Here is a 26,458-nt window from a genome sequence, read left to right as displayed (position 1 = left end):
AGTAGACCATTGTGAATATGTACTAGGTGGTTACTTAGCTACGAGCAACATCTATATGTGATCTGGGGTAATGCAGTGATGGAGATCTTCCAGATGCCTGTTTGTAAGATATGCCTATTCTTCTTAAAGATCCACATAACTTGTTGTGATTTTCCATTATATTGCGTTATCATCTTCACTTTGCTGCCTTCGCTCAAATTTCATGAGACAGTGGTGTTTTTGGCATTGAACAATTCCGATCTAGACACACTGTCTGTCCTTCGTTGTGCCTCTTTTATGTTATGTTATGTTATGTTATGTGGTTTTTATTAGGCGCACAGATGCTCCAGCTAAGGAGCGTCCTGGCGCCCGACAAGGCAGCTACACAACACAACTAAATAAAAAAACAGCACAAGCAAAATGACTAAGGGTATTGCTCGTGTTTCCCCTCATCTTGAATCGTTCCACAGCATCATTTTGCGCATTACGATATTCAAGCTCATTGGTACAATTTCGTTTTATGCACAGGAACTCCCCATAAGGAATGTTCCTGATTAAACTTCTTGAGTGATAACTTCCTATATGCAAAACGGAATTCCCTGCCGTGGGCTTCCTTTACAACCTCATTAGAAGTTTGTACCCATCAACCTAGACCTCTAATTCCAGATAACAGACTGTAGTGTCAATAATGTGCTCAGAGAAGACCAGATGAAGATTATTCTGGTTGAAAAAGATATATATTTCTCGGCAGAGTAGCAGCTGCCCCTCCACACGAGGAAGACATCATCTAAATACCGGGACCATAGGGCCACGTTTTCAACCCAGTTTTTGGGTCCCTCTGTCCAGGCCACGTGCAACTCCCGCCATCCCACGAACAAGTTTGCATAGCTGGGCCCGAAGCATGTGCCCATCGCTGTCCCTCAATGTTGCCTATAAAACTGGCCAGAGAATATAAAAATATTATTTTCCAGACAGAATCTGATCATTGCTAACAGCATCATATTGTGTTTTGGTACTTCAAGGATCTCTTTGACTGCAGTAATGTCTTGCTCATGCTCAATACAGGTGTAAACTGGTGATGTCCAAAGTGATTAGTAGCGTGTCATCCTCTAATATGATTCCCTCAATCAATCTGAGGAAATCTTGTGTTTCTCTAGCATATGAGCTAAGGTCCCTCACCTAAGATGCCAGACAGGAATCAATGTAGATAGAAGTCTTCTCCAAGAGGCTGTTCAAAGAAGATACAATGGCCTTCCAAGTGTATTTCTTAAATCCCTGTGCACTTTTGGGAGATGCAATTTGCGACCATCTTCACTGTCGATGAATTCAATGAAATTACTTTTTTTTACCGACAGTAACCAAACTGACATTGAAAAAGGCAACGTGACGAAACGCGGCTGTCAGTGCTTGGAGGCTTGCACAGTAAAGTTTTTTATATATATAAAGCCAGCTTGTTGGGGAGGTGTCCATAAAGTGAGCCTCACTCGAGTGCAAGTAGCTTTTCCCCACATGCTTTATTTGGTACAGGCAAACGTGCTTACTGAAAATTAAAAGCACCTGGCATCGCCTGACGCGTTTCGATAATATATCTTCCTCATAGGCCTAAAGTCAGTAGGTAGCATAAGAGTCCGCTAATCACCATTATTTGGGGTTGTGTGCCCTTTGGGCTGAGAGATTATCACGTTGCCTTATGGTAGTTGGAGTCCTTGTTTAAGTCCTATATGGATGCTGCCTCGATATGTGCTGAATAAAAAGCTCTCATATGAGGCTCAGTTGCCTTAAATCCATGCTTGCAATCCACATTAGGAACTTGCATCTGACACGCTCCGTGGCCCCCTGTACACTCGGGTTGTGCGGCTTAGCGGCAGGACGGCCGCTCAAACATCCAGCTCGTTGGGGAGGTGTCCATAAAGTGAGCCTCACTCGAGCGCAAGTAGCTTTTCCCCACACACTTTATTTGGTATAGGCAAACATGCTTACTGAAAATTAAAATAATCTGACGTCCCCTGACGCGTTTCGATAATCTATCTTCCTCATAGGCTTAAAGTCAGTAGGTAGCATAAGAGTCCTCCAATCACCAACATTTGGCATCAACGTGTGCCCCAATGGGCTGAGAGATTATCTCATTGCCTTATGGTAGTTGGAGTCCTTGTTTAAGTCCTATATAGATGCTGCCTCGTTATGTGCTGAATAAAAAGCTCTCATATGAGCCCCAGAAGTCGTGGTTGCCTTAAATCCATGCTTGTTATACATATATATATATATTTTTTTAAATCACTGATAACAGCAAAGGTTAAAGGGACGTTATAGTTAGATGAAGATGCCAGTTAAATCATACCATTTAAAAAAAAAACACTGAAACTCACCAGTTATAGTTATTTCAAGTAACTGTAACTCTTGCCCTAAAGTAACTATAACTCATCTCCCCACCTTGCACATTATTCTCATCAATGATTTTGTTTCAAATATTTCAAATGTTGCAGTGATGGTCTCAGTGATGTCTTAGATCATGTCATGAGCGATGTAATATGTGGTGTAATTAGTAGTGCATTACTGGTTAAGATATATATATATATATATAAATATGTATATATATATATGTATGTTTGTTTATATGTATTTATGTGTAGTTTTTTGCAACATGTCTAACAAACATGCTTTGTACAAAGGTATTTTATCTGGGTTATCAGTGTTACAATGAACATAGAGATAAGTATGTCACTTACATGACTTTGTTTACTTTTTCCATCAGATAAGATGTCAGAATTTACACAACAAATTCTTGGAAGCTTTGAAGTTAAGGATGTAAAAAACAGGTAAAGTCATGCTGTAATGTGTACTCTTCTTCCGACTGCATAATGCCTCTGGGGAGGACTATAAATCTCAGCCACCCTCCAGTTTACCTATAGTTTAAATGGCGTTTTAGATACGAGCATTGGAAGGGGCAAAGTAGGAACAACAGAATCACACTAAACCCTTTCTAGCACAAATCCTTGGGCCAACCATAGTAGTCTTTCTCCTGTGTCGAATTGATGCATCATGACCTCACCCACCTCTCAGGCTCCCTACACAACCCACTTCCCATGCTGTTGTCTGACAATCGAAAGCAAAAGAACATTTTCCACATTAGTCCCACACACAGAAAGGTCCACAGGCTGGCAATTTTAACACACCTTAAATTGAAATCCTAGTCTGTTATTTTCAAGGCCATACTTGCAAATTAAATGGCCCTGACTAAAGCAGGGATATTTTTCTTACTGGCCTGACCAGACCACCGTAGTCATCAATTATCTAGAGCCGAATTAACCAAATCTAGGTATAAAAAATACCTAGTCAGTAAGCCTTGTCCTATTTTACTTTCTTGCTTTGGACCATGCTGTCCTGAGGATTATACACTCACTCCTATTCTTCAGTAAAAAAATGGAGAATCTGGACTTCTCACTGCATCTCCTCGATTTAATCCCTTGTCTTCATCGCATATGCGATGTAAGCAATGTACATTATTGCCCAACAACACTCTTCTCTCACTCGCTGACTATATACTTGTCTTTGATCCCATACAGTGTTCTGCTGCTTTTTGTTTAGGCTCCTTCTATAGAAATATCATACACATGCATGCATTACTATAGGCTTTATAATATGTGTTGCCATGTACAATATGCATATCTGTATCTGTGAAGTAACATGCCTCTCAGGGCATCCGAAATAGGCCAATCAGGCTAGTCTGAAAATTACAGAAGTTTGAACATGTATCTGAAGCTAGGAAAAATCTTCTCTGGCTGCCAGTTGCTGAGCAGATTGAATAGGAAGTCATTTGCCTTGCTCACCAGGCCTATGTTAATAGTTTTCCAATAAGCATTTAGTCTAGACTCCAGTGTCATGCTTGACATCAGGCTTTAGGTGAGTTATAAGCTTCTCTATTTTATTATACAGCCAACTATGCACCTATAACCTTCATGTAGCTACATATAATGACTATGTTCCTTTAAAGCACTGATTTCAACTTCAGGGAGAGTCAGGTGATCAATAAATAACACAACCCAACACAAAAGGCTTACAAGGTTGCCACTGTGGAGTCAGGGAGGCCGTGGATTGGGGCCCTAACCCCAACTAGATGCAAGTGCCTGAGGGCTTGAACAGCAGTTCAGAAGTTGAACTTTAGATGAGAGATCTAGTAGCAGGCTCTCTTTGTGTGTATTTGGCAATATGTGCTTTGAGGGTGAGATTGGTGTCTAGGGTTAGTTTCTTTGACTTGACATTCTATGAAAGTCGGTGTTCAAAGCTGTCAAGGTTCATGCAATTGTGTCAGGTTTGTACCGTTTCTTGTTCGTTATTCTTGGCAAATAACAGCCATTATTTCTTGGTTGGGTTAAGCTTCAAGTAGGAGATGGATTTCCAGGTCTGAATGATGTGCAGGCTGTGTTTGAGACGTTAGATGTGGGAAGCAAATGAGGATTTTAAGTAGAGTTGTGTATCATTGGCATGTTGCAGAATTTTGATGCTGTTGTCTGTAATTATTACACAAAGAACTCCATGTAAAAGCTGAAGATAAGAGGAAACAGCAAAGAACCACTGGATCTCCGCAGGTGATTGGGATCTTTTGTGACCTATACATTGCCATGTGAACAAACTGGTGTTGGTTAGAAATTTAGAAGACAAACCAGTGAAGCACATAGCCAGTGAATCCCATTTGCGACTCCAGGGTGTTTGAGGGCTGTAAAGTCAACTGTGTCGAAGGCAGCCGAGAGGTCCAACAATAGGGGCCATCTTCATCCGTGGTTTCTATGCTGTGGTGTGATCTGAAGCCACACTAGTAGTCGTACCGGAAATGGCCAGCATTGATGTGGTCTTGGAGTTGAACATGAACTGTTTTTCAGTGACCTTGCCGATGATTGGTAGGTGAGTGATGGGCCTATAGTTGCCAGGATTCATCAGTCTATTGTAGATTTTATTTTGGCTACGGCATATCTGTATTTTCTTGGAAGATTACGAGAAGATGCCTTCAGTGAGGGAGGTAATGACCGTGATAAGTAGAGGTATTAGGCTATCGCCATAGAGAGATTTGTTTAAGGTTGAGGGTAAGACATCATCTCCATAAGAAATGGATTTGAGGGAGTTGCGTATGTCAGGAAGATCTGTGAGATGTATGGATTTGAAGGCTGACCATTGCAGGATTTACAGAAATAAAGGTAATAATGCGTCCAAAGCTAGAAGTTGTAAAAATGCGCCCATACTTTTTGAACGAATCAAGTAGTACTTTCAGTGGCAGTATTTAAAATTATGATTAATGGAACTTTCTTTTCAGCAAAAATACTGTATTAACAAACACGTGTTATTGCAATTATTGACTTTTGTTGAAGGAGCGTCGTTGTTAAATCTATGCTACTTCTACTATCTCACATGTTTACCTTTCTGCCCTTTCTAGTCCTGAAAGACTTATGCCGGTAATTAGTATGAAGGGCACGGAGCTGACAAATCAAACATCCACCTTACTTAAATCTGCTTAGCAGGCCAAGATGTGTAAAGCAATAAACCTATCGGGCTATACTGGGAAGTTGCAGGTGGTGCTGCATGGCTGTTGCTAAAGATGGGGAGGGGAGTGTGGTAATTAACTTCTTGAGGTCATCTGCTATGGCAATTAAGCTACTCCTGGCCACATGTGATGTTCCCCAGTGTGAATGGATGGTCTTGTTTGTTTATGACCCTTAATTCAGAAAAAAAGAGACTTAAACAATGCCCAAAAAGCAAGGCATTCACAACAGATATGTTAAGGTGTGAACAGCTTTTGCAGCTACTGCTGTAAAGTCTCCATGATGGAGAGCAGCTCAATGAAGCCCATTTATTGCATGCAAAAAAAAGTCAGATGTTAAAGGTCAACTGCTGCATTAGACAGGAAAATTATTACTGACGACACTGCACGCATAAATATAACCGGTCGCCAGCAAAATCTTACATTGTATAATTCCACACCAACACACACTTTAAAGTAAGAGTTGTAGTTCTGACACCAACACAAAATTCACCAGTTATGGACAACACGCCATCCACACACTTGCTCTCGTTTTCCCCTTTACTTGGTTTTAGGACTTTTTGAAAATTGGTGTTACGGGCGGAGCAAGTTATGGCTTTATATTAAGGCCTGTGTTTCTGTAAAGCAAATGCGTTTTTATATCAACTTTTTTTTGGCTTAATTATCTAGATTATCTCCCGAACATTTGGAGCATCTGAACGAAGATGGGGAATTATGGTTTGCTTATGAAGGCATCAAGAAAGCCACACGGTCAGTAAATAAATGGTTTCATCACACACAGTTATAAAAGTCCTTAACCGTTAAAGGCAGATTGCATTATTAGATCCATGCTATGCCTTGAAGAAACAGTCTAAGCATAATTTTCCTATGATATTATTTTTACATGCAGGTTTAAATGTAATAAATTGGCTACGCGGTGAAGAGTTTGCAGCATAACCATTTGAATGCCATTGTTATGCTTTAAAGCATTGTTTAAAAATTATATTTTCCAGCAGCAATCATATTTCCGATGGCTGCCAGGGAATGTCCTCCTCAACTCCTTACTTTACCCCATCATACATAAATTAGGAAAATATGCCACATTTCAGTTGAGTGTGAACACTTCTAAATGTAACTCATGCTAGCATGACAGTGAACCTTCTCACCTGTATTAGTGGGATGTGAACAGTGGCACCAAAATGTATTGTTGTTTGCATGCTAGCATCTGATGTAGAAAGCAATGCCCAATTCCCTTCTCGGAATTTGTAGACTGACCCTCTGTTACATATAATAGCGAGGTATGTCTTGCAGGTGGTAGTTGTAGAGCTCTTTACCCAGTAATTTAGAGTGGCCTTTAAGATTTCAGCCTATTTGAGGACTCCAAAGTTTGAGAACAATGTTTTACTTTAGCACAAGTTCTTGGACCACTTCAGTTATATATTTACTACTCTCGCCGAATACCTTCCACTTTGAAAAGCGTATAGCAAACTGTCACATTCATTTGGTTGATGTCATCAGTGTTCTCATCAATTATGTCATTTCACATGTTAGGGGTGGGAAATATGGGAGGTCAGATGCAGTGCATCACAGGAACGCAAGTTATAGCTAGCACACTGAATTATGGCAAATGTTAGTGTTATTTTTGTTTTTTAAACTTTATTTTTGTTTTTTAAACTTTAGTTTTTATCTACCCGCCCCCGCCTACATAAAAACTGATGTCTTTCACTTCCCCCGCTGATTGCTAGCGAGGGTTCATAGTCCTGAGGCGGAAGCCGGGACCTTTTAATTTGTTTTCCTTTCACTGCTGCTATTGTATTTTTAACATTTGTGCCTATATATGTTTTTAGACGCTGCTTATTTGCACATTGTAGGGCTCGAACTCCGTGACATCGCCCCTCCGGTCCCGCCATCTTGGGTGAGGGAGACGAGTTGGGCGGGCAGTCCAGTGCTCCGCCCCGCCCGCCCCTGCCTGTATAAAATGACACCCTGGCCCAGGAAGCGCGGCGGGCGCGCCGCTGGCGCGCCGAAGGCAAGCCCGTCTGCGCCCGTCCGCGCCGGGCCCGCGCCTAGTGCTGGCCACTATGCGCAAACCGACCGGACAAACTGTTGCAGATGGTCTAGGGACGGTCTCCTGGCTCTAAGACCCTCACTATCAGACAGTCATACTAGGTTTGACCCAGTCTCTTCACTGGAACACTATATCTGCTCAAAATGCCAGTATACTTTCCACTCCTCTCCATCTAACTTGGGCAGGGACATTAGTGTGAGTTGCCCCCCCCCCCCCCCCTTCCCCCCCATCGTGAATTGCAGGCTTGCCTTGTCTACTGCCGATCTCTACCGAAACACGCAAGTGAGATCTGGCTCTCCCTCACATCTAATAATTGGGACTTAATGTTCCTCACGGAAACTTGTATAAAGGACGCTTCCAACCCTGACATTGCCTTGGCAATCCCTCCTGCCTACCAATATGCTGGGCTAAATAGAGCTGGATATAAAACAGGGGGAGGAATAGCTATTATTCTTAGACCCCAATGGAAAATTGTCTCCAGGAAACTTGATAATCTCGGTCCCATTGAAGCCATGTATTTCAGCATTTCCGAGGCCGCTCTTCTCATCTGTGCTGGAGTGCTTATTTATAATCCTCCCTACACCCACCCCACTCATATCACGGACTTAATGACGATCTTATCCCGCCTTTCTCTAAAACACCCTCACTTTACGGTCCTTGGAGACTTTAATCTGCATGTAGACAACAGTAACTGTGCTAAGGCGTGCTCCTTAATAGAAATTATGGAGGGCATGAATCTCACTCAGAAAGTCATAGGTCCTACCCACACTGCCGGCCACACCCTCGACCATATTTTTACTAACTCTTCCGGCCTCTCTGCCCTTACCCCATGCCCGGTGATATGGTCTGATCATTTCATCATTCCTTTCAACATCACAATTCCTCCCATCAGACGCTCTGTCTGTAGGACAGAGAGGCCGGGAAGAAAGTGGTTTAAGGTGACATTGGAAGAGTTTGCACCTGCTTTAGCCGCGTTTAACTGGCAGCCTTCCACTAACATAAATGAGGACGTAGCAATGTTAAACCAACACCTCATTACGGTTATCGAGGACTTAGCTCCCCTCACCGTTCTCTCGTCGGCCAGAACCAAACCTTCTGCACCCTGGTTCTCCCAGCTTCTGCGAGAAGAAAAAAGCAAATGCAAACGATTAGAACGTCTCTGGCGTCGGACCTACGACCCAGTCGCTAAAACAACTTACAGAACGGCATTAAAAAACTTCCACAAGATCAAACAAAACACCATGAGGGAGTATTTTGCAAGCAAAATTAAAGATGCGGACAACTCAACTAATACGCTCTTTCAAATTGTGAAAGACTTCACCGACCCCGCTGCCCTCATGCACAAGCCAGAGCCCTGCCAAGATCTGTGTGATAACCTTTCTAATTTCTATGATAAGATCAACCTTATCTATGCTTCTTTTAGGACAGTCGACAGCTCTGACGTAGAGGCTACATCCATGCCACATATTATTTCTAAGGACATAAGGTTAAATGCGTTTAAACCTATCACCCTGGACACCGCTCTCAATAAACTTAAGCTTTGCAAATCAGGCTCTCCCCTTGATCCCATGCCCGCTCATGTATTCTCCGCAGTGGCCCCAGCGATTCTTCCCCCGCTTCTATCAACCCGGAATTCCTCCTTCCTTTCAGGCCAGTTTCCGGAGACTTGGAAGCAGGCCATCCTTATCCCCCTTCTGAAAAAAACTGGGGCAGACCCTGCCGTTCTGAGCAATTTTCATCCGATATCACTGCTACCCAAACCAGCAAAAATCTTGGAAAAAGTAGTCCAAGAACAACTCGTGGACTATTTTGAAAGCAATAATCTCCTGCATGACTCGCAATCCGGCTGTAGGACCGGGTATAGCACAGAGACAGCACTTCTGGAGGTGTCGGAGACCGTGCGGGAGGCGGTGGACAGGCGTGAGACAGGCATGCTTGTGCTTCTCGACCTGTCTGCGGCCTTCGACACGGTCTCCCACGACATCCTCCTGACAAGACTCCGTGAGTTGGGAATCTGTGACACCCCGTTAGCCTGGATCACCTCGTTCCTAACGGATCGGACACAACAAGTATGGTGTTGCCCATTTTGGTCTAAAGATAAAAAAACGCTAGGTTGCGGGGTGCCCCAAGGATCTGCCGTCAGTCCTCTGTTTTTCAACGTTTACGTTGCCCCTCTTGCGAAACTGATTGAGTCATCCGGGGTGAGAGTGCTCTCCTACGCTGACAATACACAGCTGATTTTCTCTTTTAAAGATCACTCGCCCATTGGTTTTACAAATTTTAGAACTTGTCTTGCCAATATCGTAGCCTGGATGACCCACAATACGTTAAAACTCAATACGGACAAAACCGAGGTGCTGTTTTTTAACCAAATGAATCCCATGTCTTCGACCACTTGGTGGCCGCCTGAACTCAATCCAGCACCTTCCCCAGTCACAGTAGCACGCAACCTGGGAGTTCAATTCAACACCGAACTCTCTTTTAAACCTCAGATCCCGAAAGTCACCTCAGCATGTTTTGGTAAGCTCAACATGTTAAAAAAAATTGCTCCCTTTCTCCCTACGGAATCACTGAAGACGGTGACGCACGCTTTGATCACTTCGTACCTGGACAATGTGAACAACCTATATGTGGGACTTCTGGCCTATCTCCTGCATCGGCTGCAGATCGTGCAGAATGCCGCGGCTAGACTGATTTGTAAAGTCCCCTTTCAGCCACTCCATCTCACCCTTCCTCAGGAAACTGCATTGGCTTCCGATCTGTGCTCGCGTTAAATTCAAGGCCCTGGTACTTGTTTTCAGGGCTCTGAATGGAAAGGGTCCTGGATATCTCAGACACAGACTGAAACCGGTCCACTCTTCCCTCAATCTCAGATCCAACCACCTCCGCCTCCTACTCCCTCCCAGATTCCGCCGGGTAAGGAAAGGTGGTAGAGCTTTTGCTGTAAATGCCTCAAAATTATGGAATGCCCTCCCTATCAGCCTCCGTCTCATCGACACTGAATCCCAGTTCAGGGGTAAACTAAAGACCCTCTTATTGTCTGGCTGTTAGCTTTCCCTTGTTGACTCTCTCTCAAATCTGCAATCTTAGCGCCGGGACACCCCCGTCGGGGGTAGCCGTGCGCTTAACAAATGTCAATAATAAAAAACGTGGCTGTTCTCGGCATATCCCTAAACTAAACACCTCAAGAGTCAGAGTCAAATCACAGCGCCAAGACGCCTATGGGCAATCGCGCGCTTTACAAATGCACAAATCAAATCAATCAATCAAATCAAAATCAATAATAATAATCTCATTTCTATACCTAATTATAATGTTACTTTAACCTTTTTTTCAGTGTGTTTATAAGATTTTCTTTAACGTAAAGTAATCTCTTGTTACTGTACCTTACTATAACACTAAATTAACCTTTGTTTTTTAAATGGATTTCTGGGTTATTTTCATGTATGGGAAGATCAAATAACTATAACTAACTATAACATCTCTTTAAACTTAGTTTTTTCATTCCCTACATGTCCCTGCTGCTTGCCACCTGCCCTCTGTGGTCAGCTTACTGCCCACGACCATGACCATGCCCAACTCCCCCCCACCCCCCTTCCATCTGCCATCTGTTCTCATCCTGTGTGCCCCTGTCCCCTCCTGCCTGCTTTTCATTGTCCATTGTGCTGTCAAGCTCATTCCACCTGCCCTCCCAGGTCAGGTTACTGCCCCTACCTCTCTCTCCCCTGCCCTCCATTCTCGGTGTGCATGCCCCTAACCTCTCCTCTACAATCTGTTGGGCTGCCACTTCTCCTTCTACCTGCCTTCCATTATTGTCTCTGCCACCCTCCCTAGTTTCCATGTTATCCTTGTGTGCCCCTGCTCCCTCCATCCCTGGTTTGTTGTGCTGCCACTCCCCTCGGCTGCTGCTCCTCCTCCCTACCACCTCATTCTCAATGTGCACCCCATTCACTTCCCTCCATGGTCTGCTGTACTGCCATCGCCCCTGTGCAGCTGCAGTCCTTTATTACTGTTCCTCTCACCCCTCTTTCCGTGCCCGACTTCCTTTGATCTCCATGCACGAAACCCTCCCTTCGATCTCCTTGCACAAGACCTTCCCTTCCTGGTCCATTGTGCTGGCGGTGTCCTCTGTTGCAACCCCAGCTATGTCACCCCTATTTGTCAATGTGTGTGCCTTGCCCCCTCCCTTCCTGGTCCATTGTGATGCGACTGACCCTACCGTCTATCCTTATTTGTTGCCCTGCAGACCGGGTATAATTGTTTTTTAACAATTTTGGTACCGCGTTTCTGGCGCTGATACATTGGTACAACATGCAGGTCTGCACTGGGTATCACTGTACCAGCTGTTAGGTACCGCAGTACACGCCATCCAAATAAAAACAAATCTTCACTTTTTCTATCCTATTTGAGGGGCAGAGAGTTGTCCCATTGAGATGCTGCACTTGGTTCTGGGATCATGGCATTTTTACAAATCTTTTCAAGACTTGTAGACCGAGTCCCCAAGTCCTGTACTGGCGGCTGGCAAATTTTGTTTGTAGCTGCGACAAGACAATCAATTCCTTTGGTACCACAGTATCAGTCTTGGTAATGCTGGACTGAAATGTCTCAAGTGAGAAAATGCTCCCAGGGCCAATAAGAGGGCTCGTTTTTTATAAAACCTATCCTGCGAGATTACAGTGACACCAACTATTCAGATATCACTAAATTTTAAACTCTTTAATGACCACCCAAGTTCCTCTTTAAACACAATTTTCTCAAAAGCAGTGAAACAGATTTACACCATATCACTAAAAGCATGTTTTCTGAGTAAAGTTCTAACTTTTTGCCAAATTTGGTATATTTCTTTTTTTCTATATCTCTTTCCAAATTTTCCTGTGGGAATTAACTTGGGAAACCTATGTTTTGAAATCACTAATTCACTTTTTCCAGGCCCCCACTTGGTGGATCACTCAAACACTTTCCAGGAAGGAGCTGAGGTGGATAAATGTTTTGGGATAGTTTAATGAAAATACTTCAAATGGAGCCAAAGTTATTAGCCAAATAAAATATGCTCTTCAATTTCAAACTCTGATGTAATTATAGCTGGACTATAATAGGCAAATCTCAGTGTTTTTTGGTTTTAAACGTTTATCTCATATGTATGTAGCTGCACCATGCATTCTTATTGTGTGGGCTCAAGCAGTAGCAGGCAATGTCTGCCAACGCCCTGCATGAAAGAGAAGCCACAGTGGTATAACCTTTTCACGGTGTACCAAACCCTGGCAGTCTGAACCAGGACAAATAGACGAGCCCCACAGACCCAAAGGGACAGAGTGCCAGAAAAGACTTAACAGTCAAGTATATAATGCCCTTTGGATTCACTTATCTTTCAAACCAACCATTCCATGTATCCTCTACACACGTACCTAAACACAGTCTTAAAGGAGCTATGAATTCCACAGGGTATCAAAACACTTATAAATCCAATTTAATAGAAAAAATACAGTTGTACAGTGCATTCTATTTAATTCCATATGGAAATATATTTAAAACCATACATAAAATGTTTAAAACTAACAATGTACAAAAGAGAGTGACAACACAAAGACAATCACATTTGTCATAAAAAGGTTATTTCATGAAAGTGCTTCAAGACATCACATTGCAGAAACAATTTCTTATCAAAATGTGATTCCATATCACACAAATTTAATAACAACAAAGCGTTGACGCCTTTGGGTGGGTTGACACGAATAAAACCACCTTCTTCAGGACAATAATCATGTATATTCATCTCCTTACACTCTCATAAATTCCAGTGAAGTTCACTTGGTTAGAAAACTGTTTATATTTGCATAAACGCCAGTAAGGGCCAAGCTCTCCTATGTGTAGTCCCCCTTTCCTGTCAGGTCATTTAGAGCCTTCAGGTTTTTGTCTGTAACTCAATTCAAATAATATGCTCCACCCATTCTCCAGAACAGCCCCATAATTATGGTAGTCAGTCCCTGAATGTAGCCCAATAAAGGGAGTTAAAAAATGTCCCTCTGTTACTTCAATTGTGCCAGGGATTCTGAATCTGCATCCATCCCACCGTGTCAGGAAGTATGCTCGCTTATCGTTGAGGAACCTCTCACGTATAAATAAGTGCTTGAAATGGTGGCTTAAGCGAATAAGTGAATCCAAAGGGAATTATATACTTCACTGTTAAGTATGAAACAGCCACATACATCAGCCAGTGGCCCAAGCAGCAAAGATGTAAAGATAAAATTAAGGCAGGTGGAAAAATTAATGAAAAGTGAATCAGCCAAGTTGTGGGAGATATGATCTTTATACAAATACCTGGAAGTTGGCCATATTTCCTGAGATCTGTGCATTCTCATAGGCCCTAGATATGAGAATCTCATTGTGGAAATGAGGAAGAAATGGGCAGAGAGTAACAACTAGACCTCAACCCGCCTCATTAAAAACTGATCGAAACACTTTACAAATGAAAATTAATCTGCTTAATGAAGAAATTAGTGCGTATACTCAACAAGAAATAGTGCTCCGGTTTCGTGAGGAAATGGTCACATGTTTAAAGTAGCCAGATTACATCATAAAAGCAAGAAAAGTGCACAAATTGCACCACAACAGAGTTTAATATGAGCAAGGACAAATATTTACGTTTGCCAGGCATTTCGATAACTTGCAGAGGCTAACCAAGGGCAACACACCATTACAGGACAACGAAGTAAGCTAAAGAATGATGATACATTCAACCCAGATCTTTGACTTGGGGTGAGTGTTTGGAAAGTTTCAGCACTCCGGCCATCATCCCCTTGTGTTTGCTTTGTTCGCCCCAAGTTGGCAGGTATGCCCAGACGTCGGACCCTTGCTCACTTTACCATGGATTCAAGCTAGCCTGGCTGATGAGGGGTGTTTCAGGAAGCTTGTTTCCGGTCAAGGGAAGACATGGCTTGGCACTTCTGGCTGGACTGTTCCCATGAGGCACAGGGTCAATACTGATTTGCATATAGCTGTGTCTGAACTGGGGTGGTGGGGTGAGTGAAAGAATGATGATTGATTCAACCCAGAACTGTGACTGGGGGTGAGTGTTTGAAAAGTTTCAGCACTCCGTCCATCATCTCCTTGTGTTTGCTAACAGAGTACTTGAAACAGGCTCTGAGTACAGTTCAGAAATTGAGACTGACTCTGAAGATGGAAGGGTTGTGGCCAGTGGATCTGGACTAAGCAATAAATCATCGCTTACCAACAAGCTGTATTTTTTAAGATTGGAACAACGTCAAATGCTCAGACAGAGGGTCCAACAATTCAAGCCAGACAAAGGCAGAAAAAAAGGAGGAGTGAATGAACGAAGCGCAGTAGAAAGTACAAAATCAAAACAACCACAATGGAAGAGAAAATAAGTAATGATGGTCATTATTCTTTCCAATATAGTTCTCAATAAGGCTGAACCAAGGATGTTATCTTTTAAACTCTTGTATTGCCCGTAAAATACCATGAATTATGCTTAGACAAGAGTCAACCTTTACAAATTTATTCGAAAATTAAAACTGACCAAAGACCATCTTCAGAAAGTCATGCGGCAGCCTGTTAGAGGAGTGAGAAGCACAACCAAACAGTCATGCCTACAGGTATCATCCATAAAATTAAAGCAGGAACATCAAAAATTGGGAAACTAAACCCTAGGCATTTTAAACCAATAGGAGAGCAACATATCATTGAAATGATGAATTTGGATGTCCACGGGGATTCCAACACTCCATTTAAACCTTCTTCAACCCATGTACCGGTAACCTCCAGAGATTCCATTGATGCATTAAATGAATGCATTGTTGAGAAGATCAAAATATTATGTAGTGCAACAAAATGAGCAAACAATTAGATCACCAACAAATGTCATATCCCAACTTGAAACTCCAGGTAGAAAACCAAGTTTTAATTCGCAACTAGGACAAACAAGGTTACATTGTTATGTGGCCCCTTGAAATGTTTACACCTGAAGCCAATAAGCAATTAAAAGATGAGCTTTGCTGCACTAGGAGTAATTGGGAGAGCATGCGAAAAGTTAAGATGCAATCTCATCTTGAATATTGTAGTGGAGAAATTCAGGCTTGCTAAACTAAGACGAATACCTTTTATTTTGAGGAATGACTTCCTTAAGACACCAGCGATGTATCTTATACGTAAGATACACAAGGATCCATCACAACCACCTGGAATGCCCATTATTTCATCCAATGAAATCTTATTTGAAAATACTTTGGCATATATTGATAATTTCCTAGAAAGGTATGCGCATAATGTACCCTCCTTTATGAAAGACACTGGTAACTTTTTGAAAAGAATCCATGACATCCCTTGGAGAGGTGAGTACCTACTAATAACTCTTGATGTGACCTCACTATATGCAAGTATCAATCACAACAACGGAATTCATTCTGTTGAACACTTCTTTAAAAGGCAGACCGCTAAATCCATATAATCATACAGTGATGCTGTAATCTATTGTTAACTGATGTCTTGAAAAAAAACAACTTTTTCTTCAACGATCAAATCTTCAGACAGTAATGTGGTAGAGCGATGGGTGCCTGCTTTGCCCTCAACTATGCTTGTTTGCATATGGGCTGGTGGAAGTAGATTTGCTCATCCACGGCTACAGTACTATGTGGGGTGAACATGTCATCTAATGATTGTGCTTTATTATTGACATGTGTCATATGGAGGGGCTTGCAGCGAACTGCTGAAGTATTCATAGAGGCAATCAGCAAGAACAATCTCAATTTACACTTAACAGGCCACAGTAGTACAACATACATTTAGGGCCAGATGTAGGTAAGTAACATTTACCGAATCTTAATTACCGAAAATTACCGAATTTTACCGATTCGGTAATTAAGATTCGGTAAATGTGAGGGGTTGGTATGTAGGGAATCCAGATGTTCCCTTTTACCGATTCGGTAAAATTCGGTATTTACCGATTCGGTAAATACCGACCGGTAATGCCCCATTCATTCCTATGGGCTTTGAAGCCCATAGGAATGAATGGGGCATTACCGGTCGGTATTTACCGAATTGGTAAATACCGATTCTGACAAGGGTGCAGGGGGTGTCACTTTGACACCCTCTAGCACCCCCAAAAAAGCTTCGGGGGCCATGTGGCAGGCATACCTGCCCTAAGGGCAGGTCTGCCTGTATTATGGCACAGGTGTGCATGCACACATGTGCATGCACACCAGAATCGGTATTTTACCATCAAATAATATTTGATGGTAAAATACCGATTCTGTAATGCTTGTGGGACTCAGAAGAGTCCCACCTACATATCAATTTTACCGAATCGGAAAAAATACTGATTCGGTATTTTACAGAATCGGTAAATTTACCGATCGGTAAATTTACCGATTCTGTAAAATACAGGGCCCTACATCTCAAATTGCATTTACCGGTCGGTAACGGCCGAATTCGGCCGTTACCGACCGGTAAATGCCTACCTACATCTGGCCCTCAGTTTCTTCATTTACAGATTTTTGTTTGCATTGACAGACTAGAAACCGGATTCTTTAGAAAGCAGGCTTCGAGAAATTTTACCTTACATGCACATAGCTTTTATCTAAGTCATTTAAAATCCAGCATCCCATATGGGGAGCTGCTGAGATTAAGAGTAAATACCAGTTGTATTGGTGATCTGAAGACTGGCAGGGATGAGATCGTAGGTAGATTTGTGCAAAGTGGCTACACAATAGAATTCCTTGACAAAACAGCACCGAGAGTTGAACAAATAGGAAGAGAATCTATGGGCCAGATGTAGGACGGCAAATACCGGTCGGTAACAGCCGATTTCGGCCGTTACCGACTGGTATTTGGGTTTTGACATGTAGGTGGCCTTAATTTTACCGATTCGGTAAATTTACTGATTCGGTAAAATACCGAATCTGTAAATTTACCGAATCGGTAAATCCAGATGTAGGTGGCACTTTAAACAGTGCCACAGGCCATTACCGAATCGTTATTTACCACCAAATACTATTTGGTGGTAACTAACGAATACCTGTGTATATGCACATCTGTGCATGTACACCTGTACATATACATGTACATGTACATGTGCCCTAAGGGCATGTATGTGTGTCACATGGCACACAAGCCAAAATCAGGGGTGCAACAGGGTGTCAAAGTGACACCCTGTTCCCCTTGACAATTCTGTATTTTTACCGAATCGGTATTTACCGATTCGGTAATTGACATTGATTCCTATGGGCCTCAAGGCCCATAGGAATCAATGGCAATTACTGCATCAGTAAATACCGATTCGGTAATTACCGAATCCTACCGATTCGTTCAAAAATACTGAATTTTTAGCTACATCTCATTTACCGAATCTAGAATACCGAATCGGTAAAATTCGGTATTTTAGAGTCGGTAAATGAGGATTACCTACATCGGGCCCCTAGTTCTTCCTCAATAAGCATAACAAGAAAGATGAATCAACTATTTTATTTCATTTATTTAATTCAGTGTTATCTAGCACTTGTGAGATCCGAGGGTCTCAAAGCTCTTTACAGGTTATTCGGGTACATAGAAATGTTTATCAGAGGTACAAAAGGAATTCTTAATGTAAAAGAGAAAGACAGTATAGTACTCAATGGTTATAGAGTAAAAAAAACGACTGAGTATATGAAGAAGAACGGCATCAGGGAAAAAAGGCGAATCAGCAAGTCACATTGAGGCAATTGAGCAGGTAATGAGACTGTATAGGTGTTAATCAACAAGTGGAACGAAGAACAGTTTGTGTGCCTGTTGAGGTAGTAGAGACTGGAGTCCATGCTTGAATGAGGGGAAGGAAGGATTACAGTGGAGATCTTTAGGGAGTGAGTTCCAGATGCACAGAGCATTATCTGAGAAGGAGTGAGATTAACATTATTTCTTCTTGAAGTTTGGAGGAATGAGAAGAAGAGCATCAGAGCTTCACAGTGTTTGGGCTCTTCCAGCTCTTGGGATTCTGGTTTCTAGGTATTTCTTTTTTTAATTTGTGTGAAGCACTTTGTAGGTGATGCAGGCTGTCTTGAAGAGTCATCAACCTTCCATGGGAAGCCATTTGAGACTACTGAGGGCAGGAGAGATATGGTCAAATTGTTTAGTACCTGTGTGGAGTCTGGTAGCTGTGTTAAGAGCAGCTTCAATGGGTGCCAGGTGACAATTAGGCATTCCAGTAAGGAGAGTATTGCCTTAGTCAACAAGTTTTGAGATGACAAGCAATTGCACAGCCAATTTAAGATCGCCTGAGGGGATAAACAGCGTTATTTTCTTGAGGTGTCTGAGTGTGAAAAGTGCTCCTTTAGCAGAGCTGCTAATGTGCTCCACCATGGACATGTTCTTGTACAGGTTGATGCCCAATGACTTTACGGAGTTAGAGAGAGATACAGTGCAATTAAGAGTGTCCAGATTCTTTATTGATTCTCGGATAGGCAAAGGATTAGTTATGGGGGAGAAGAGAAGTAGTTCTGTCTTTTTGGGGTACAGTTTAAGATGGTTGGTTTGAAGCCAAGATCGTATATTAGTAAGAGTGTTGTTCAGTTGTCGGAGGTCACCAGGAGATTTGATTTTGCAGTAGAGTTGTATGTTATCTGCATTTGACCCCTGCTTGGTTCAAAATGGCGGTGAAGGATTCAATGAAGAGATTGAACACGGCTGGGAGAGTATAGAGCCTTGGGGTTCGCCTTGCGTCACAGGAGTTGGGTTGGGGAGCCAGCTGTGGATTTTAATGTGCTGGCAATAATGTTGCAGATAGGACAAAAACCATTTCAGGACAGTGCTATTGCCCCCGTGAAATATCTGAGAGTTTCGAGTGGAGCTGGGTGATTTACTGTATTAAAAGCCGCCGATAAGTTGAGTAGGATTAGGAGACAGGCATCGCCTTCATCCAGGCTTCAGTGAATGTCATCCAAAATATTGAGCATGGTAGTTTCTGTGCTACAAACTTTCCTGAATCGTGATTGGAAAGTGTCGTGGATGTTGAATTCTTAAATGTGTCGGTTTAGTTGCAGAAGGGAAGGTTTGTGATGTGTCTGAGGTTGCTAAAGTCATTAGAGGCCATTACCCTGTTCTTTGGGAATGAGATGACTTGACCTATTTGGAGGGACTCAGGAACACAGCCTGATGATGAGAGAGGTATTAATTATTTTGGTCCAGAGCGGGGAGATGCTATGGTTGAGGTTCTGTACTATGATGGAGGGTAGAGGGCCAGAAGTGTGGGCTGTAGGCTTCAAGTTTGCTATTATTTTGAAGACTTCATTTTCAGTCATTGGTTTGCAGTCCGTCCACTTAGCATTGTTTTTTAGCTGATAGTGATCCTGATTGATTTCAGATTTTGTATGGACGTGGTGGTCATTGGTTGAGCCCAGGGAGGGGGTTGATGAGGCGCCCAAAAAGTCCATGGCATAGTTGGATAGGGATGACAGATTGGTATCATGAATATAAGGCAGCTCTTTTTTTTCAACTGTGTTGGTAAAGCAGTTAGTAATTTTTTCAGTGTTCAATTGTGATTGGTGTATTAGATTGTGAGGTAGTGGTCATTTGATGTTTGATTATATTGAAGAGCTCTCTGGGTCTGTTCTTTGGACGATTCAATTGATTGCGATAGAAAGTGGCTTTATCTCTAAAGATGTGTTTCTTGTATGAGAGCTGTTCAAATCTTAAGAGTGAGAGGTGAGCCAGAGAGGGGTTTTGTCTGCAGCATCTTTCAGTTTGTCTTAATTGTCCCCTTGCGATGTTGAGGTCTAAGTTAAACCAGGATAGAGATGTAAGTTTTCTGGATGGCTTACGTTTTAATGGTGCAACTTGGTCGAGCACAGCAGTCGTGGCTGCGCTATAGGGGGTAGTAAGGTCATCGGCAGTGTGCAGAAGGGGTTGTGAGTGTAGCTGGGAGAGGACCATAGCTTCCCGGTCTGTTTGGGGGATATGTTTTATGTTCCCTTGCCCAGTGTATGGGCTTGATAGCAGGGGCTGCAAGGATTCTGGGGGGCGGGGGGGCTTTGCAATTAGATTGAACTGAATAAGATGGTGGTCAGACCAAATAACAGATTGGGTGCATCGAGAGAGAGTCGCTCTTTCTTAGAGATTATAGCAGCAAGAGTAGAGCCTTTCTCGTTGGCCCGGGCATTGCATAGTTGTTTGAAGTCATTGAGATCAAGATAGTTGTTAAGCTACAGACTGTGATATCAGTGCTATTGTTCCAGTGCAGATTAAAGTCCCCCCCAAAACATTTGATTGAGGTCAATAAGGGAGTGTTGTGTGATGAAGGCAGTTAATTCTTCAGTGAAGATTGGGCGATCACCAAGGGGGTGGAAGATGGTATGGAGTATAAAGGGAGTGATGGCTTTAGTTGTGATTATGACCCCAAGGTATTCGAAGGTCCAGACGTTCATCGGTTGTAGTGCAATGAGGAGAATTTCTTCTTTGTGGATGATCGCTAGCCCGCCCCCTCATTTGCCCTAGTCTGTCTTGTCCTCATCCTGCTTGACCTATCAGCTGCGTTTGATACTGTGAACCATGTGGTGTTGATGCGGTGGCTGAAGGCAGCAGGTATTAGAGATATGGCTCTAACCTTATCTTTCTTGGCTTCTAGAAAAGAGTTGATCTATTGGGATGGCCTTAAGTCATCATATTTCTGTCTCCCTTGTGGTGTCCCACAGGGGTCAGCTCTGTCTCTGACATTGTTTAACATATATGTTACACCTCTGGAAAGACTAATTAAAGATCATGGTCTAATGCTTGTATCGAATGCAGACGATACCCAGATAGTGGTATCTGTCACCCAAAGTGTGGACACTACAGCTGTCAGGTTTCGTAACTGTCTAAATGCTGTTATGTCATGGATGAACTCATATTTTTTAAAGCTCAATACTGAACAAACTGAGGTTATTGAGTTTGGGCAGAAGAACTTCTGTATGGAGCCAATTGTGGTGGCCCTCTGAGGCTGGGAACTGTCTTGTCCCCGTGCCCAAGGTCAGGAATCTTGGATTTATGTTTGATAGCAATCTAAAGGTTGCTCAACAAATTAATCAGGTATCTTCTGCCTGCTTCTTCACGTTGAAAATCTTGCATAAAATCCTGCCATTCATCCCACTAATTCTCACGAAAACTGTAGTTGGGGCGTTGCTTCTCTCTAGAGTAGACTATGGCAACGCCCTATTCCTGGGAGCAGATAAAGGTCAGATTTCCATACTGCAGTCCCTCACTGAATGTACCTACTCGTGTGTTACTTGGTCTCCCCAAACACGTCTGCCGGTATTAAACTGCTTCACTGGATCCAGGAGGCTCCTTCCGGAGCGCCAGTTGCGTTTTATAATGAACCCATTTAATTCAATTCAGTACGGCAGTGAGTGGATTTCAAGGCCCTCTGTCTTGTACACAAGGCTTTGTATGAAGGGGGAGCTGCGGACGTGCAACATCTATTCCCCCGGTGTTCACCACTACGCTGTCTCAGGTCAGCAAATACCGGACGGATTTTGGTCCCCAAAATAAAAAGAGCCAGATGGGGGGGGGGGGGGTGACTTCTCATATCGAGCAGCCAAACTGTAGAACCCCCCCCCCACACACACACACTGATCAGACTACATCCTAATAGGACTCTTTTTAGAAAACTAATGAAGACATGACTTTTCCCCTAAGCTCTTAGATCAATCAGCGTGAGCCTCTGCATCCACTCACCTCAGCGTCAAGACGCCTCAGCAATTGTGCGCTTTACAAGACAATCAGTCTGTCAGTCAAAGGATACAGAAGCCAGGCTGATTGAGCAGGTCTAGTAGTGGGGTAAAGTGTTTGTTTAGCCAGCTTTCAGTCAGAAATGCATTGTCAATGTTGTCCTCAAGTATTGTTTCGGCTAGTTTGGTGGCATATCCAACTGCTGATCTGAAGTAAATGAGCATACAAGATAGAGAGCTGGGACTAGCGTTCATGGAGTGTAGGGTCTGGATAGTGGTGCAGTGGGCGGGTCGTCTGCGCGATGCACAGGATTTGGGGAATTGGTACGTGCCCAAAATTAAAGTGATTCTAGAGGGAGGCTTGTGGTCTGTAGGAGAGGTATTTGTGTTGTAGGTTTTGCTGAGTGAGCTTCCAAGGGGGATAGGTGGTTGAGGGCTCGGGCCTGTGGGATCATCATTTCAGGGGCAAAGTGGACATGATGGAGTGTTGGCTGTTGAAAGGAGATCTGTTTTGGGGAGAGCAGTTCTCTATTCTCGGGCGGAGTAGATTTGGGATGTGGCCCTGTTCCTAAAGCTAGATTTTAAATGAGAAAGGTCTATCGATAGGGAGTCAAGTTTTTGTTCCATTCAACTGAAGCACCGGTTCAGAATATCAAGGAGGTTGTCTGTTTTGAGGTCGGTTGGGACGGGCAGAGGTTCTCGAAATGGGCACAGATGTGGAGGCAGGGGCAGAGTCATCGAGTTAGGAGGAAGGGGTGGGTTGGTTGGGATGGGAGGGTTGAATATGGGGAGTCATTTTCGGAGTGGACAGGCGATCTACAAAGGAGGAGGAGGGGGCAGTCATTGGGCTGGGAGGAAGAGGTGGTTGGGTTAGGTTGGGAGGGTTGAGTAGGGAGAGTTGAGTAAAGAGGGTAGGAGTAGTATAGGGACTGGAAGTCAGGCTGGTGTGCTCAAGTCTGGTGAGCGTGTCAAGGGACAGCATGTTCGTGTGATTAAGTGTAGGGGTGTGTGTGATGTTGGATGGATTGAAACTCCTTGGACTACAACATGTGAGTGAGGGGGGTGCAGTGATGGCTTGAGTGGTAGAGGAGTCCTGTGGGGACGTGAGTTGTGGATTGACTGTCAAGGAAGGCCGGGTGGGTTGGTAGTAGAAACACCTTGTGTTAGTGAGGCAAGAAAAGATGGGATGTGTGGATCGAAGATAGTGATGTGTTGGTCTGAAGCTTGGATTAGTATGATCTCTGTTCTGCAGAGAGCAGTGGAGATCTTCCCTCTAAATGTTTGGGATGTGGTGGTTGTGAGTTTAATTCCATGAGGAATTTTAGATGATTTTGTGATATATAGGTGGAGTAGGAAGGTGTTTCTCCATTTGCAGGGTGTTTTGAATAAAATATTAGGTCCATTTGTTTAGGTTACTGTTGTTTTCCCTATAGAAGGTATCTGCTATTAGTCTTTCAGGGCCTTGTTTGAGAAGGTTGTGTTTGAATATTTTCCAGGAATTGATAGATTTTTTTGATACTTTATGCTCAAAGAGTTAGGGCCAAATCTCCCAAGTTCAGAATTGGGGGGATTGTGGAGGGGGCAGTACATCATGGCAGTCACCAGCAGTCTAGTCCTAGTCAGGATGAGGTGGTAGTTGTGCATTGCAAGCATTGCCTAGTTATGGGTCAGTAATCTGGTGGCGTCGTTGGGAGGCGACAAGAGACACTTCAAATGAATGGTGATACCTTAGAGTTTGGTGGAGGCCCAGATTAGAGTAAATAGGAGTTTGGATGCGATGAGAGCACATTTGTTTCCATCAGAGATTTTATGTACAACGCGAAGCTCCATTGTTCAAAGTCATTTGAAAAGACAAGATATTACGGAATAATCACTATTTTGCAAGCTGTTTTTTGGTCAGTGAAATAAATCACAATGTGTTCATCCAGCACTAAGGAAATTAAAGGAGTATAGGCAGCTTGGTGGAAGCGGAGTGTGATTCTAATGTTCCTTGTTTATTAACCTTGGTACGAGCCAGCATGAGCAGTAAGATCAGAGGAAGAACAGCATCAATCAACGTGGTCCCATTGACAAGCTGCAAGGTGAGAGAGGAAACGGGAAACCACTGATGGAGCCCAGGGTGCTTGATTGTCTGGTCAAACTGCGAGTTAAAAAAGGGCTTAGCAAAGGGCAGTCAGGGAGCTCAGGGCTGCATTAGTGGCCTAAGGTTAATAACAACGTACAGCAGGCAAGAAAGACAATTAAGAGGCACTTTGAGGAAATACTGGCATTTAGTGTGAGGGGATCCAGTTTTAGGGTCGACCATTCCCACTTACCCTGACATTACATACCGGAGAGTGTGCTGTATGAGGGACACCCTGGTGAGAAGTAGTCCAGAAGTCACAAGGCAAGATCATTTTTTTAATTGCCATTTAGCAATAAAAAACATTACAACCGCAGAATGGCAGTCACAGATACACAATTGGTGTTTAAGCAGGGAAGTTCCATTTTGCACAACGTTCAGAGAGAGTAAGATACAGAGGGTAGTAGTGAGACCACGTATCCTGTACATGCAGTACTTTACAACAAGCTATCCTGCATAGGGTGTGACCGACAAGCAGGCCACGGCTCTACCATGAACTCACTTACACTGCTTATCCCCATCAGAGTTCCACACAATATCACTCCCGGGAATCTGGGGCAGATGGCTGATTGCCATCCTGGTCAGACTGCCCCCTCGATCAGACTCTCGTCCTCCACTGACAAAGAGAAATCTATTTTGATGGAGAAAGGTTATGAAGGGGTCCCAGCGGCCCTTGGGATGGGAGTGTAATGCATTAACTCCCAGTAATTGGATAATTGCTCCTGACAATATGTGGCATCGCTCAGCCACGCCCTGAGGGTAGTAGCAGGTATCCGCCCCCACCACCCTTTGTTTGGCTAATAGAAAGAGCATGGCAGTGAGTCAGTGCTGAGAAGGAGGTGTGGCCGAGACATACCCCTGGAGCCTCACCAGGGGGTTGTAGGGTGGTAGGTGCCCAGTGATAGTGAGTATGGTTGTGTATACTTCCTCCCATAATGATCCCACTCTCTGTCATTGCCATGCAGAGGAATATAGAAAGTCTGAGGGGAAACGCAGCAGAGGCAATAAGGATCAGGGGCTAGCCCCTATTTTAAAAAGCTGGAGCGGGGGACGGTATGGACGGTGGAAGAAACTGAAGTGTATTAAACTAATTCTGAAGTTTGGGGACAGGGATTCTAGCGGTCCACAGGAAACCTCCTGTTGCTTATCTGTTAAAGGGGGGTCTATATCCTAGCCCCATGCCTTGAGTACCGTTGTAGTGCTAATCGGTGAGGTGGTTTGCATGCTGTTATATAGGTGAGTGATCAATTTACATGTGTATGGGGAAGCATGGAAAAGCTCCAGTGCTGGGAGGGATTATGGGGGGGAAAGGGAAAGTGTAATGAATTGTTCAACTAGCAGCCCTGAGTTGCTAATAAAGAAGAGTGTCTAGGAGGGTAGGAGTAGGGTAGGATGCTGCCTTGAATGGGAAGTGATTCTTTGGGTGTAGGTCAGAGAATGTCTTGAGCTGTCGCTCTGGCATCACAGCACCCCTATTGTGGCGCGGTCGGGGGTTGCTGGCAAGAGGGATGGATTTGGCACGGCGTGGCTTGCCAGCCATGATGGCAGGAAAACTCTAGCAGGGCTCCTTCACAGTCTGATTATCTTTTTTTTCTCATGTGCACAGAAATGCCATTATAAAGCTAGAACCTGGCAGTTGCAGGCACCAGGAGCTACACTTAAAAAAGTGTAGATTTAATACACTGGGAGATCTTTTCATTAGCTAAAGTTGGGTCTGAGCCCAGAATAGGTCAATGACTCAGCTGGCAAGTTAGACAAAGAGCGGTCTCTCCAGATGACTGGTTTTGGATGTAAAGGTGGTTGGGGAATTTCCAAAATAAAACGAATCAAAAAATGGTCTGACCAGTTTACAAGAGCTGGATCTTGAACTATTGTCATTGGAAAAAACAGGATCTAATAGATGGCCTTTCTCTAGTGTGGGCCTATATACCCTTTGAGACAATTGGATGGGCAGAAGGTCCTGTAAGAGGCCGGAGGCTAAAGCACTCGCTCGCTGGGTCTTCCAATGACACCAAATATGTCAGAAAGTTAGGTCTTTGCATAGAAACCATACTTTTTATAATTTGGTGTAAATACATTCAGCAGTTTTTGAGAAA

General features: G+C 43.4%; 1 protein-coding gene across 2 annotated transcripts in view; it reads left to right on the top strand.

The window, feature by feature from the left end:
* The window catches only part of MYO5C (myosin VC), a 971,652-nt gene that overhangs the window by 680,777 nt on the left and 264,417 nt on the right, over window positions 1–26,458 (top strand). For both annotated transcript variants that reach the window (XM_086958305.1, XM_086958306.1), the window contains exons 27-28: window positions 2,732–2,795; window positions 6,179–6,259. In XM_086958305.1, coding sequence (XP_086814431.1) covers window positions 2,732–2,795; window positions 6,179–6,259 — 145 coding nt within the window. The remainder of the gene's footprint in view (window positions 1–2,731; window positions 2,796–6,178; window positions 6,260–26,458) is intronic.

The sequence above is a fragment of the Lissotriton vulgaris genome, chromosome 2_1 (genome assembly GCF_964263255.1).
Source record: "Lissotriton vulgaris chromosome 2_1, aLisVul1.2, whole genome shotgun sequence".
Classification (NCBI taxonomy): Eukaryota; Metazoa; Chordata; class Amphibia; order Caudata; family Salamandridae; genus Lissotriton; species Lissotriton vulgaris.
The sequence above is the reverse complement of the archived record's forward strand: the minus strand, read 5'-3'. Positions and strand labels throughout refer to the sequence as shown.